The sequence below is a fragment of the Ornithodoros turicata genome, chromosome 1 (genome assembly GCF_037126465.1).
Source record: "Ornithodoros turicata isolate Travis chromosome 1, ASM3712646v1, whole genome shotgun sequence".
In the NCBI taxonomy this organism is placed as follows: Eukaryota; Metazoa; Arthropoda; class Arachnida; order Ixodida; family Argasidae; genus Ornithodoros; species Ornithodoros turicata.
Genome location: NC_088201.1, coordinates 117,658,301 through 117,672,979, shown reverse-complemented (window position 1 = coordinate 117,672,979; position 14,679 = coordinate 117,658,301). Strand labels below are relative to the sequence as shown.

The window sequence follows — 14,679 nt, the reverse complement described above, 5'->3', positions numbered from 1 at the left end:
AAAACACAAATACCAGTATATTTTCAGCAAGCACTGGTTAATTTCTGGTAGGTGCGGTGCATATAGCGTGTCCATGGACTGATTTTTTTATTCTTAGAGAAATCATATTTTTGCAGTTATAAGGGATGACAACATGTTCTACATCCGAAGTGGATGTACTAATTAGGTCTCGTTTAATTATTGGAAATAGAAGGTTGGTGCAAATGCAACGTCGGTTTCTCTATGTGCCGCTATAGTTTTCAAAAGTATGCTCGTGACCATTTAGTGCGAGGACATGGCCCCGAAATAATGGCTGTCTAAGAGTAAGTCTCGGAACGTTCTTTTTGCCTGTTCACTTGAACGTGAGGAAGAAACAACGCTGCAGAACTGCAAGCAGCACAGTTAATGTAATGTCGCACAGGATGCAAGTTTTACAGTGATTTCATATTTCAGCACAATATTTATAAGCTGTAAAAAGAGGTGCAAGGGTACCATACAATCAAGTAGCTGGTACCATAAATTTTAGACCTCTTCTTGCCGTGGGTGCTTGGCGTAAAGAGTGACCTGCTAATAAACGTACTTCGGGATTTCTGAGTGTGAAGATCATAGGAGAGAAAGGAAGGCAAACAAATACAACAGAGGGTGCCATTCATTTCTCGCACTTCTGATTTCAGTTACTTATTGCGCTTGGTGTTCTTCAGTTCCGACATTTGATAACCAGAATTTGCACTGTATATCCACGTGAATAAAGATGAAAGATGCAAACATTTCTGTGAGAAAATTTCACGGTATTTAAGAAAATGGTATACTTAGGTTCCAGGGTATTCAAAGACCAGTGAAAACAAAGTGTTTGAAGTATTACGTCTAGATACATCTTTTGCAGCTTTTGCATGGCAAATCGTTGTCTAGGAAGGTGCGCGAATCAATGTGGATGTTCCTGAAATTAGAATCTTATTTCGTTACACTTTGAGACTACCGTATATGCTGGTTACAAAAAATTAGGGCACCTCTGCTGACTCAAGTTATTTATCGGAGAGAAAATAGTTTTTTTTCTTGCAAACAAACACACAATTTCTACACATTCATATGCAGCTTATTTGCAGAAATGCATTTCGAGAGTCTGTCCAGTACCTGTTCCCTGCGTTTATCAGAACGTAGGCTCACAAGGAAAACCACAGGCAGGTTCCGATTTCACGATTCTACGGTTCTGAGGCTGGAACACACACACATACAACACATCCGCACGGTATCGGAATCAGGCTTTTTCGTCGATCGTCACTTTTCAACTCTACGACTTCACAACCAAGGCAGCTAGAGGAGAATGGCAATGTTCGCGACAATGTGCATAATATAGCAGGTGTCCACCATAGCTGGAACCAACATCGGGAACTCATTTGGTGACACGACACGAATTCAGAGTTCGACATACTCAAATTTGACAGGCGAGCAGCAGAACAAATCATTAACTGCAGTGTCAACAGAATCCTGATAGCCGGCGGAGAATACAGTAAACGATTCGTCCAGACTCGGTACTCTCGTTCCCAGCCCACCGCAAAAAGCCTCACCCTGCGGGGAACTATTTTGAGACTCGGGAGCCAAAAGCCTTCGCTGCTGTAAGGCTGTCGTGCCTGTCGACCAATCAGAGACGATTTATTTTGAAAGTTTGAATCTGAAGCGTTTGTATTGCAAAAGTTGAGTTTTACGGCGTTATCTCTACACGTGGATTTTTTCGTAATTTATTTCGAGGAGTTTATTCTCGAAGTTTATTTTGCGAAATGTAAACCAGAGTGATTCCGCCATTGTCAGCCACGCAGCCGGTCACATGTCAGATATCTAAAACTTTTAGAAAATTTGAATGGCTGAAAAACTATTTTTCAACCTCTTTCAAAAACATCAAGAATTACAGAAAAATGCGTAATCAAGCAAACTTGTTCTGAGAAGAAGGACAATATTTCTTAAAGTTTGCGATAAGACACGCAAACTAGCAAAGGTGCAAGGTTCATTCCTGTTTTTGACTATCTACTGTCCTTCAGTATGTCAAGGAGATATTTCCCTTCTCACGTGCACGTTCTGATGCATTCTCCTACTTTGTTCATATACCTATTTCGTAACATTACATCCTGTTCAGAAAACAACGGAGATTTCTCGCGACAGGGGCTTAAAGGGGATTGATGGGACTTGTATGACAAAAAGTATACAACACGTATTTTGTCTCCTATTATAAAATACAGCACGAGCGGCATGGCTGAGTAGCTAAAAGTGTCCGCTGGTTGGTGGTAGTCAAGGTGGTGCTGAACATTGGGAGGTGGTGGGTTCGAATCCTACCAGCGGCTGTGTTCTTTGAGGTTTCACGGCAGACTTTCTAGGCGAGTGTCGGCACAGTTTCACATTATGTCGCCGCAAGGCGTCTGACGATATTTAGGCTGCTGTGACGCGCTACCACGCGTCCTAGAGGGATGCAGCGACCACTTATTTCGGTAGAATTCATCCCAGGGTGATTTGTGTTGCGACGGGTCGGATGAGGCGTCCCGCCTTTTGTCGTACACGCACTTTACGCTTCGCATCCAGAAACACCGATTCGGAGGGCTGTGTCACCTTGGATTGACATCACTGGACGGAATGCTTAACTTTGTGCGCGATGCTTTTCGCTCATTGAGGTTGTGGTTAGCGTACCCTAATCTTCACCCGCATTACCCCACGACCACGTTGCGTAGTTTCATATGCGCATTTCCAAACTGAGACGACTTAAAGGGTTCCCCGGCCAGAACTGTGGGAGCTCTTTCGTACTTGCAGTCGATGAAGCACAGGAAAAGGATTCTCCACGCAAAAATTCGCGCATTAAAACCCCATGGTTCCTCTAAATTCGAATTTTAAAGATTCGACTTCGTCAGAGTGCAGCACGCCTATAGCGTGAAACCGCGAAACCATGCGTTCATATAGAATATCCATCCCGGCACACCAGCAAAACTGAATACGCGCTTCCAACATTTTGGAAACAAGCCGCACAACAGCATAGCTTCGAATTCTGCAAGAGGGTGATGACGTCACCGAGAGCTGACCACTCCATGGTTGCAACAACGCGAGCATCCTAGCTTTTCACCAAGCCTTGAGAGTGAGCAGACGGAAATGACGTTAGGGAGCAATATTGCGAGGCGTAGGGGTGCATCGGACACCACATGACGTCACATTCCTCAAAACTAGAAATTAACTTTGTGACACCTTTGCTTGAATAGAGGAACAATATTTTGGGAGTATACACTGGGACACACATGGATTGCAATCACAGAGATATAGTGAGGTTCTGAAGATACGAGATTTGTAGCGGCACGTTAAAGGGACAGTCACATCCGTTTCGGCCAATTCCTAAACTTTACGCCGTTTTACTCCTTGTTCATCGCCGACGATAACGCCGAAAATCCGGCGCGAATTAGTAGAGTATTGTCTGTGCAATCTGACGTAACGCATGGTAAGATTAGACGCGGGATGTTGAGAGTAGCTCGAAGTTACTTCTCTGGGAATGGAAGGGAAAACAACACACAGACAAGACCAATCAGCGCGGGAGGGCGAGCGTCAGCAGGTCGCTAAGAGATTATAATCACGTTAGTGAATGTCACATCTGGGTTAGCGGCGGACGTCTTCGTACAGCCAGGGACGTAACACCGTATTCCATGCGGCATGGTCTCGTCGGACCTCACGCTCATAAGGGAAACATTTGTCTTTCACTCGGGAACGCGAAACCAACGAGCCCGGAAACAATCGCCTGCGTTGTGGTCCCATTCGTGTGCCTGACCTCCGTCATCATAATGTCACTATCGCTGAGGCTTCCCTAGCTGCAGAGGCCCGTTTTTTGTAATATCTAAGCTGTTCTCGGAAGTGAGATTTGACCAAGTAGACTGTGAAGCGGCTCCAAACATTACCGTATCGGTCTCATACACATGTCTCCAGATTCGATAATCCTTTAATGACGGTGCTGCAATCGTCCATTGAGTATCGCAACCGGGAGCGGTGACACCGTGATTACGCAAACATTTAGCTATGAATCCACTGTCGTTCTTGGGAAGTAGAAGCAATGATTTCAGGTGACAAAAACATATTCTGCGCAGAAGGACTTAGTAAGATTCAGCAAATGTGAGCACAACAGTGACCACCAGCGGCGAACACAAGGAAATAATAGAAAATACGAAAACTCGTTCTGAGTGTAGTTTATAGGTGCGAAAACTTACGTGCACATCTTTCAGCTCATTTCCTTCTTGGGTAGTTAGTGTCAGTGGGTTGGAGAACACAGATGTCCTTTCCAGGCTCAGAGTAAGGTCGTCGTTGATGCGAAGCAATTTTTGCCCATCTGATGACCTACCTTCTAGTAGCCTTGGATACACCAACGTTGGCACAATTCTCGCTGCAGCTGTGTGTAACGTGATATACCATGTTGATAGAAACGGTAGCAAAGTTTTAAAAAAATGTAGGAAACGCGTGCAGCCGCCGTGGCTAATATGTTTTTACGTGATTATGACGCGCTGCGAGCGTTTCTGTACAAGTCATCTAAATGAGAAGGTCCCAGGAGAACACGAACAGTGGACACTTTGACTTTTCTACTTTCAGATGACCCAGCTGACCATCGGCAAATTGTGCAGCATTGCTATATTCTCTTCTACGGAATATTCTCCGCTGTATTCTCTCTCTCTTCTTTAGAAATGTAAAACCTTCTCGAATGTGTGCTTATGATGAAGTTTCGAACAAAAATACACTCGCAATCCCAAGGAAGTGATGGCCGGTATTAATCACTCATCACTTTACAAGATTTTCACGCAACAACCGTACAGTACATATAGCATCAATTCATATTTCATTAGCTCAGTCCATCTCATAACGGTGCGTACCTATCACCTTGAAATATTTAAGCATACCTCAGTATTGAACCCTGAGAAGATATCGTAATTTTGTCACGACAGCGTACTCTCGTAGATTCGCTGTGCACGTTGAAAACAACAAAAACACGTCGGCCATTACATTCACGGAGATGCCTTCTTTGTGAAACACCGGTTTTCTGCATACTCATTGCTGGCCGATATAACACATATTCGCGGCGGCATCACATTTCCAAAATGTACACTGTTCTGTCAACAACATACGGTTGCGTTAACGAGGAGCCATCATTACGTCCTGAGCATTCTTATAGGCTCGCGACAACTCTTTCGGTGTTATCATAGTGCGTCAGTTGTAATGTTAACAAGGATGAAACTTCATAGGCCGTCTGAGATTAGCGGCTTTTAGTAGGTTGAAAGCAGTCTACGAAAACAATAAGGCAAAAGAAGCTATCCAGGCACATATCACAAGCGTCACGTCAGACGCTCCAAAGGAATAGCACGATCGTCTTTCCAGGAAATCTACCGTGAACGTCCCCCGACCTACCAATGGTACCTAGCTAATATACGTGTGGATGAGAGTCCACTTCACACTGCAGGTGAAGTTCTTTCATCGGATAGAAGTTTAATCAACGTGTATATATGGGCCGAAACGTGATTTGTTTTCAACCACGAGCTCGCGTGGCGTGGCGGTTAGGATGATCGCCTTTCACGCTGAGTCTGGGAAGTGTGTGAGAGGACGCTGACAGACTAGGTGGACGTATGTTCGAATCTCGGCACTGGCTGTGCTGTCTGAGGTTTTCATTTGGTTTTTTCGGCAGACTTCCGAGACTAACGTCGGCACACTTCCCTCCAAAATCGGCCCAGGACGAATATTAACCCATCCTTCCTCCACTCGTTCCTGCTGCCCTCTCTCCATCTGTTCATGTCTATGCGCCGCCAATAGACAGAGTTGCTTGTTGGCGCTAACACGGAGCAAAAAGAATAGAGCCTTACCTTGGACGTAAGCGAAGCACCACAGGGCAAGGAAACTACACCACAACATTTGAAGTGCAGCTACTGAAGAGAGGCGATACTAAGAAATGAGACTGGCAGAGGCTAGCACAGTTTTATTGTCAACGTGAATGCTTGTGACATATTGCAACAGGTTAGGATATATTCTCTTTAAAAAAACAATATTTATTAATTTCACTTTATACAATAGCAATTTACTTTGTACGGGTGCGCTACGTTAATGAACTTTTCTGTCAGAATGCGAGTCATTGACTTTCCGCATGTCAGTACACTTATTGATCACTCGAGGCCCGGTAATTAACATTTATTTGTTTCCAAGCCATGATTGATTGCAATTGACATGTGAATTACACAGAAAACCTTATTAGGTTTAAACTATATTAGGAAATGCTTCAGAGTAAGCAGGCAATTATGCGAACACAATGACATAAAGGATACTTATATTACAGCAGAAGGTTGAGACGTTTAGTGGCCAATGTTGTCATTTGTGATATTCACAATGCATGACCCCTACGTTGCCGTCGAATTCTTCTGAATTCGAAGTCACAGTGGAGATCCAGTGATCCATAAGGGAATGGGGTTTTAACACTTTGATAGAGGTGGATCATCATTACATCATGCACACAATGTATTGCCCACTAGAGTATCGAGGAATAAATAAATAATTTTTCTATTATATATCTACGTATCGTACTCGCTAAGTTATAAACCCTTGCAGGCAAGCATTCGTCAAACCCTGATATCAAAGCTCCGGACATTCCCATTGGTAGTCGTAAGCACGCGACCTCTGTCGTGCTTCCTCACTGGTGGAGGCACTTGCTGTGACGTCAGAGCCGCATGGATTTCGGTATTCGCGGTTGCCTGTTTTCTACGCGTCTATTGCCCTGTTTGCTGATCAACTTGGAATGCAAAATCACATCGGTGCGAGTAAGTTTATTTTACGTTTATCCCGATAAGTTGGAACGAAGTGCCGCAGCACCGACAGTGCTGTTAGAGCTGTGCAGGTAACTCGTCAGTAGCAATTGTGTAAAAGTCTCGCTACCTGTACTTTAGTACGATGCAGATTCAATATTTTGAGGTCATTATATGAAACCCTGCGTCATGCAGGGTTTCTTCTTCCAGTGGGAAATAATACTTAGAGTATACCGTTTTCTTTTTCATTAGAGGCAATGTGAGGAATACTTCGTAATGTTTCAATAATCAAAACGTATTGAGTACAAGAATACCGAATCGATGTTCAGTAACTCCAGCATCGCGCAGATTAGCATGGGGTTCTTCTAGCACACGGTGGCATATTCTGAACGCCGCTGCTAGATTATTAGAAAATATACGAGCGAAAGAGAAGGGGACACAGCGACGGATTTGAGCTGTTAGTAGAATACAAAGAAATGCTTATTTTACATAATTAAAACATTATTTAGGAAATGGGGTACAAAAGAAGAGTCGACGTTTCGGAGGGAAGCTCCTCCTTCTTCGGGACAGAAGAGGCAACAAGACTGACTGTCCACGGCTTTTACGGATTCATCTTTCTGACGTAATCTGGTGTATTCGCGCCACCTCGCGTTCGTCGATGAGTCACGTTCTGGAAGGTTCGTTTGTCGCTGTCCGGTGTGGTGTCACTTCCCTGACGTTCCGAGATCTTCTGAAGTCAGAGCTGGAGGTCATCGTCGTTCTTCCAAAAGCGTCGTCCGTCGTGAAATCATTATCTGGGAGTCCGGGGTTTAGGTCATCGTGTTTGGGAGCCATAGGTGGCCTCCTCGGGAAGTCGTCGTTTGGGGCGTTGTTCTCGTGGCCCTGTTGCTTCATAATAGTCCATGTAAGGCGAAGTCATCTATCGGGTTTTTTCGTAGCATTGTCCGCAGTGCGGGGAGATCCTCCAGCCTTATCTGAAAGAGAAGAAGAACAGGGCGAGACGGAGGATAGCTAATTCTTTTAGTTTCTTTCTTCTTTCTAGAGGTCAGTGGTCAGTTTAGAGGTCAGTGGAGATGACCCCGTCAGTTAACGTCACTTGAACGTCGAGGAAGTTAACTGTTACCGTGGAGTATGAATGAGTAAATTTGATGGAAGGGTGAACTTGGTTGATGTTGCTAATAAACCCATTTCAGTCATCCTCTGAATGCAGCCATGTCATGAAAATGTCATCAAGGAAGCGCTTCTAGAAGGTTGGCTTTTTCTCACGTTTGGACAAAAAACCTTCTTCTAGGGATCCCATAAAAACGTTGGCGTAAGTCGGCGCCATCTTAGTGCCCATGGCCGCTCCGTTAACTTGTAAGGAATGCTTTGCATCGAATTCAAAGTTATTGTTTTTGAGAATTAGATTGAGAAAAGTGGAAAGAACAATGGGGTGAAATGCATGACCTGACTATTTTTGGAATGCCTCCTCTGCTGCGAGGATGCCGTCGTCGTGCGGGATGTTGGTGTAGAGAGAGGACAACTCTATAGCGTAACTAATATGCTCGAAGGGGAAGGTCCACACTCCGTTAGTAATCCGAGAAAATTGTGTGTGTCCTTAATGTAAGAAGGCAGTTGCGGCAGTATATCCTTCAGTAGGTAGTCAATAAGCTAGATAGTTTCTCGGTAGCAGTCCCATTGCATGACACTATTGGGCGGCCTGCGTTTCCGGGTTTGTGAATTTTTGGAAGCATGTAGAACCTGCCTGGTCTGCTATCCTTAGGAAGCAAGTAATCGTATGCGGTGCCGTCTATGATTTTCTTAGCTTTAAGATCCTTTAAGTGCTTAACAATATCGGCGATAATTTGCGCAGTAGGATCAGCATCGAGGGCTTTGTAAAATGCTGTGCAAGCTAGCTGGCGTAGGCCTTCCTCTATATAGTCTTTCTTGTTCATTACTACAATTGCACCACCTTTATCCGCACGCTTAATTATTAAGTTACTCGGTTCTGGAGGTTAGAAAGACTGCGTTGTTCAGCCGGTGTTAAATTCGCCTTTGTCCTATGGCTGGGTGGGTTGTTGTGCGCACTGATAATGCCATTTTGAACTGCTCGTATGTACATATCTAGAGCTTTATCGAGGTTGGCTTCCGGAGTTAAATTAGAGGGTTGTTTAAACGGTTCAACGTCTCCTTGAGGTTTGTCGCAAAAATATTATTTGAGGCGCATACGTCGTGCGATGTTGTCCAAGTCTAAATGGAGCTGGTATTCATTTGGCTTTCCGTAATTGGGATAGAACGAGAGGCCATGACTAAGTAGTGAAATATCCAAATCAGTAAGGAAAGGAGAGGACAAGTTTAAGACATAGGACTGCGCGAGTGCGGCTTCAGCCGAAATGGAAGGTATCGTGGAAGCGCGTTCTAGATCAGAGATAACTTGGGGAGTAGGCTCGTCATTAGTTGCTTGAATACCGTTTGCAGGTTACGAAATCTGTTCTGCCGTAGAGCAACTTGGCACAATGTCGGGGTTAACGTTGTCCTTGAGTAGCTCTTTACGTTTGGTCCTGAGGAGTGTTTCAGTCCTATCTTTTGCGAACTTATCCAGATCTGACTGGTGGGCTTCGGATAGGCAGGAGGAAAGCCTATTTTTTTACTTTTTATATGTACTTGCTGGCTTGCACTGCGGCCTCCACAGGTGGCGTCGTCACTGTGGAACATTGACTTCTCGCCGAGACGCACTGTTGTGCCGACCCAAGATCGTGTCACTTCCCTACGCCAGGCTGACGAGCTCCAAGTAGAGCGAAACAGCTGTCCTTGGCTGGGAGTGCACGATCAAATTGTAAACATATGCTCAACGTGCAGCTACAGAGCTTCGGCTATTTTTTTTACTTTTTATATGTACTTGCTGGCTTGCACTGCGGCCTCCACAGGTGGCGTCGTCACCGTGGAACATTGACGTCTCGCCGAGACGCACTGTTGTGCCGACCCAAGATCGTGTCACTTCCCTACGCCAGGCTGACGAGCTCCAAGTAGAGCGAAACAGCTGTCCTTGGCTGGGAGTGCACGATCAAATTGTAAACATATGCTCAACGTGCAGCTACAGAGCTTCGGCTATTCTTTTACTTTTTATATGTACTTGCTGGCTTGCACTGCGGCCTCCACAGGTGGCGTCGTCACCGTGGAACATTGACGTCTCGCCGAGACGCACTGTTGTGCCGACCCAAGATCGTGTCACTTCCCTACGTCAGGCTGACGAGCTCCAAGTAGAGCGAAACAGCTGTCCTTGGCTGGGAGTGCACGATCAAATTGTAAACATATGCTCAACGTGCAGCTACAGAGCTTCGGCTATTTTTTTTACTTTTTATATGTACTTGCTGGCTTGCACTGCGGCCTCCACAGGTGGCGTCGTCACCGTGGAACATTGACGTCTCGCCGAGACGCACTGTTGTGCCGACCCAAGATCGTGTCACTTCCCTACGCCAGGCTGACGAGCTCCAAGTAGAGCGAAACAGCTGTCCTTGGCTGGGAGTGCACGATCAAATTGTAAACATATGCTCAACGTGCAGCTACAGAGCTTCGGCTATTTTTTTACTTTTTATATGTACTTGCTGGCTTGCACTGCGGCCTCCACAGGTGGCGTCGTCACCGTGGAACATTGACGTCTCGCCGAGACGCACTGTTGTGCCGACCCAAGATCGTGTCACTTCCCTACGCCAGGCTGACGAGCTCCAAGTAGAGCGAAACAGCTGTCCTTGGCTGGGAGTGCACGATCAAATTGTAAACATATGCTCAACGTGCAGCTACAGAGCTTCGGCTATTTTTTTTTACTTTTTATATGTACTTGCTGGCTTGCACTGCGGCCTCCACAGGTGGCGTCGTCACCGTGGAACATTGACGTCTCGCCGAGACGCACTGTTGTACCGACCCAAGATTGTGTCACTTCCCTACGCCAGGCTGACGAGCTCCAAGTAGAGCGAAACAGCTGTCCTTGGCTGGGAGTGCACGATCAAATTGTAAACATATGCTCAACGTGCAGCTACAGAGCTTCGGCTATTTTTTACTTTTTATATGTACTTGCTGGCTTGCACTGCGGCCTCCACAGGTGGCGTCGTCACCGTGGAACATTGACGTCTCGCCGAGACGCACTGTTGTGCCGACCCAAGATCGTGTCACTTCCCTACGCCAGGCTGACGAGCTCCAAGTAGAGCGAAACAGCTGTCCTTGGCTGGGAGTGCACGATGAAATTGTGAACATATGCTCAACGTGCAGCTACAGAGCTTCGGCTATTTTTTTACTTTTTATATGTACTTGCTGGCTTGCACTGCGGCCTCCACAGGTGGCGTCGTCACCGTGGAACATTGACGTCTCGCCGAGACGCACTGTTGTGCCGACCCAAGATCGTGTCACTTCCCTACGCCAGGCTGACGAGCTCCAAGTAGAGCGAAACAGCTGTCCTTGGCTGGGAGTGCACGATCAAATTGTAAACATATGCTCAACGTGCAGCTACAGAGCTTTGGCTATTTTTGTACTTTTTATATGTACTTGCTGGCTTGCACTGCGGCCTCCACAGGTGGCGTCGTCACCGTGGAACATTGACGTCTCGCCGAGACGCACTGTTGTGCCGACCCAAGATCGTGTCACTTCCCTACGCCAGACTGACGAGCTCCAAGTAGAGCGAAACAGCTGTCCTTGGCTGGGAGTGCACGATCAAATTGTAAACATATACTCAACGTGCAGCTACAGAGCTTCGGCTATTTTTTTACTTTTTATATGTACTTGCTGGCTTGCACTGCGGCCTCCACAGGTGGCGTCGTCACCATGGAACATTGACGTCTCGCCGAGACGCACTGTTGTGCCGACCCAAGATCGTGTCACTTCCCTACGCCAGGCTGACGAGCTCCAAGTAGAGCGAAACAGCTGTCCTTGGCTGGGAGTGCACGATCAAATTGTAAACATATGCTCAACGTGCAGCTACAGAGCTTCGGCTATTTTTTTACTTGATATATATGTATATATAGATATATATATAGATATATAGATATTCATTGAACGATGCGACAGCACCAGAGGACACGTGTTTCGCCGTGTTTCGGCTCGTCGGCCCTGGGTAGCTGCGCATCGTTCGGGATTGGCAAACCCGGGGTCACTCAGCGAGCGATATACACCTGGGAGGGTGACTGAGCACTCCTCAATACCACAGTGCAAGCCAGTGAATTATAAAGAGGGGGGGAAAGCCATTAAAAAAAAGTAAATGATGCTAGACGTGTTTGAAATTCAAAGTTACAGATTAAAATAGCTTCTATGGCTGCACGTAGAGAAACAGATACTCATTGAACGATGCGACAGCACCAGAGGACACGTGTTTCGCCGTGTTTGCGGCTCGTCGGCCCTGGGTAGCTGCGCATCGTTCGGGATTGGCAAACCCGGGGTCACTCAGCGAGCGATATACACCTGGGAGGGTGACTGAGCACTCCTCAATACCACAGTGCAAGCCAGTGAATTATAAAGAGGGGGGAAAAGCCATTTAAAAAAAAGTAAATGATGCTAGACGTGTTTGAAATTCAAACTTACAGATTAAAATGGCTTCTATGGCTGCACGTAGAGAAACAGATACTCATTGAACGATGCGACAGCTCCAGAGGACACGTGTTTCGCCGTGTTTGCGGCTCGTCGGCCCTGGGTAGCTGCGCATCGTTCGGGATTGGCAAACCCGGGTTCACTCAGCGAGCGATATACACCTGGGAGGGTGACTGAGCACTCCTCAATACCACAGTGCAAGCCAGTGAATTATAAAAAGGGGGGAAAAGCCATTAAAAAAAAAGTAAATGATGCTAGACGTGTTTGAAATTCAAACTTACAGATTAAAATGGTTTCTATGGCTGCACGTAGAGAAACAGATACTCATTGAACGATGCGACAGCGCCAGAGGACACGTGTTTCGCCGTGTTTGCGGCTCGTCGGCCCTGGGTAGCTGCGCATCGTTCGGGATTGGCAAACCCGGGGTCACTCAGCGAGCGATATACACCTGGGAGGGTGACTGAGCACTCCTCAATACCACAGTGCAAGCCAGTGAATTATAAAGAGGGGGGAAAGCCATTAAAAAAAAGTAAATGATGCTAGACGTGTTTGAAATTCAAACTTACAGATTAAAATGGCTTCTATGGCTGCACGTAGAGAAACAGATACTCATTGAGCGATGCGACAGCACCAGAGGACACGTGTTTCGCCGTGTTTGCGGCTCGTCGGCCCTGGGTAGCTGCGCATCGTTCGGGATTGGCAAACCCGGGGTCACTCAGCGAGCGGTATACACCTGGGAGGGTGAATGAGCACTCCTCAATACCAGAGTGCAAGCCAGTGAATTATAAAGAGGGGGGAAAAGCCATTAAAAAAAAGTAAATGATGCTAGACGTGTTTGAAATTCAAACTTACAGATTAAAATGGCTTCTATGGCTGCACGTAGAGAAACAGATATTCATTGAACGATGCGACAGCACCAGAGGACACGTGTTTCGCCGTGTTTGCGGCTCGTCGGCCCTGGGTAGCTGCGCATCGTTCGGGATTGGCAAACCCCGATAAATAGGAGATAGATGAGGAAAGTAGGGGAAGTAACAAAAAAGGGTTTATTAAAACTTAAAAATTATAAAAGTTAGGGAGGAACGTCTACGTTACGGCGGAAGCTCCGCCTTCGGGACGAAATAGCTAAATGTGGCCATGAGGCTGATAAGGGGCTTGAGAATGACGTCATGGTCGGTTGGGGGAAATTCCCGCCACCTGGCGGTTGTCAATTGGAAAAATTCCAGAGTGCTTTTGTGTTAGGTCCAGGAGTGGGGGTCATCGTCCTTGTGGGTCAGTATAGATTTTGATCCGGCTGAAACCAGCGAAGGCAACAGGGCCTTATCTAGGTAGTTAAACTTCTTATTGTTGACAGCATGCCAGGGTCCTCGTTAATGGCCGATCGAAATTTGTAAATTAGGTAGGATTCCCGTTGTTCACGGAAGCGGTCGGAGATAAAGCTGGACTGGAGAACAAAAACTGAGGCTTCGTTGATTGAATGTTCTGGTTGCTTGAAATGGCGTGAGACTGGAAGATTAGGTTTCTTTGTAACATCCGATCGCTGATTGTTGAATCTAATTCGGAAAGGAGTTTTTGTCTGAGCCACGTTCCAGACGGAACATATTCTCCCCCGGACATCCGAGATTGATCCTTATGTCCGTGTCCGAGGCCGGACACCCACAGGACGTCCCTCGGAGATCAGCTTACGGACAACGAAATTTTGTTAGCCCACGGACGTCCTTAAATGGATGTAGAAAGTTCGTGATCCGTGGGACGTACTTCTATGGATATTTGAACAGATCTGTGATTTGGTTCTTTGTTCTGAAGGCGCATTACGCTATCATTGAGGTAGTCCATTGGTACTCGTCTAATACCTTTGTTGCTCTACCCAAATGTAGATTGACTAACTCTGTCGCCTTGGGGGTTATGATGTTGGCCACGCAACACGGAACATCCTGTGCTACATATTGACCGACTCCTTGGCGGAACAGTATACAGCTGGATCGGCCAGAAAGGCAAACGAAAATTCGCAGTGCTCAACTTCCCCAGCATCATTTTCAGTACGGATACCATACCTTCAAATGCCGTCTCCATCACAGTGCAACGTACGAGTCTTTACTGCATCAGTGAGAACCGTACATCTTTGAACTAAAAAGAGGGGCATTTTTGCTACAGAACATCAAGTGCTGGTTGTACTGTATGTACTACAGTTGCAAGTGTGCTTGTGGACCTTTTTCCTCAGAACGCACCGGACATGCGTGGCTGTCGTTCTGGCATAAAAGGCGGAACATTCATACCGGTACCATGCTGGCGCTGCTCCCATTTTTTCGTTCTTGGATTTCCCATTCTCACCAATGAGTTAGACTACGCTTCCCGGGTTGGG

The 14,679-nt window shown here is 46.3% G+C and overlaps 1 protein-coding gene across 1 annotated transcript in view; it reads right to left on the bottom strand.

The window, feature by feature from the left end:
* LOC135378558 (venom metalloproteinase BumaMPs1-like) overlaps window positions 1-5,955 on the bottom strand; it is a 95,220-nt gene extending 89,265 nt beyond the window's left edge. The window contains exons 1-2 of the mRNA XM_064611606.1: window positions 5,838-5,955; window positions 4,203-4,381 (exon numbers count right to left, since the gene is read on the bottom strand). Of these exons, the coding sequence (XP_064467676.1) occupies window positions 4,203-4,381; window positions 5,838-5,886 (228 nt within the window). The 5' untranslated portion in view covers window positions 5,887-5,955. The remainder of the gene's footprint in view (window positions 1-4,202; window positions 4,382-5,837) is intronic.
* Between the last annotated feature and the right edge of the window lie 8,724 nt (window positions 5,956-14,679).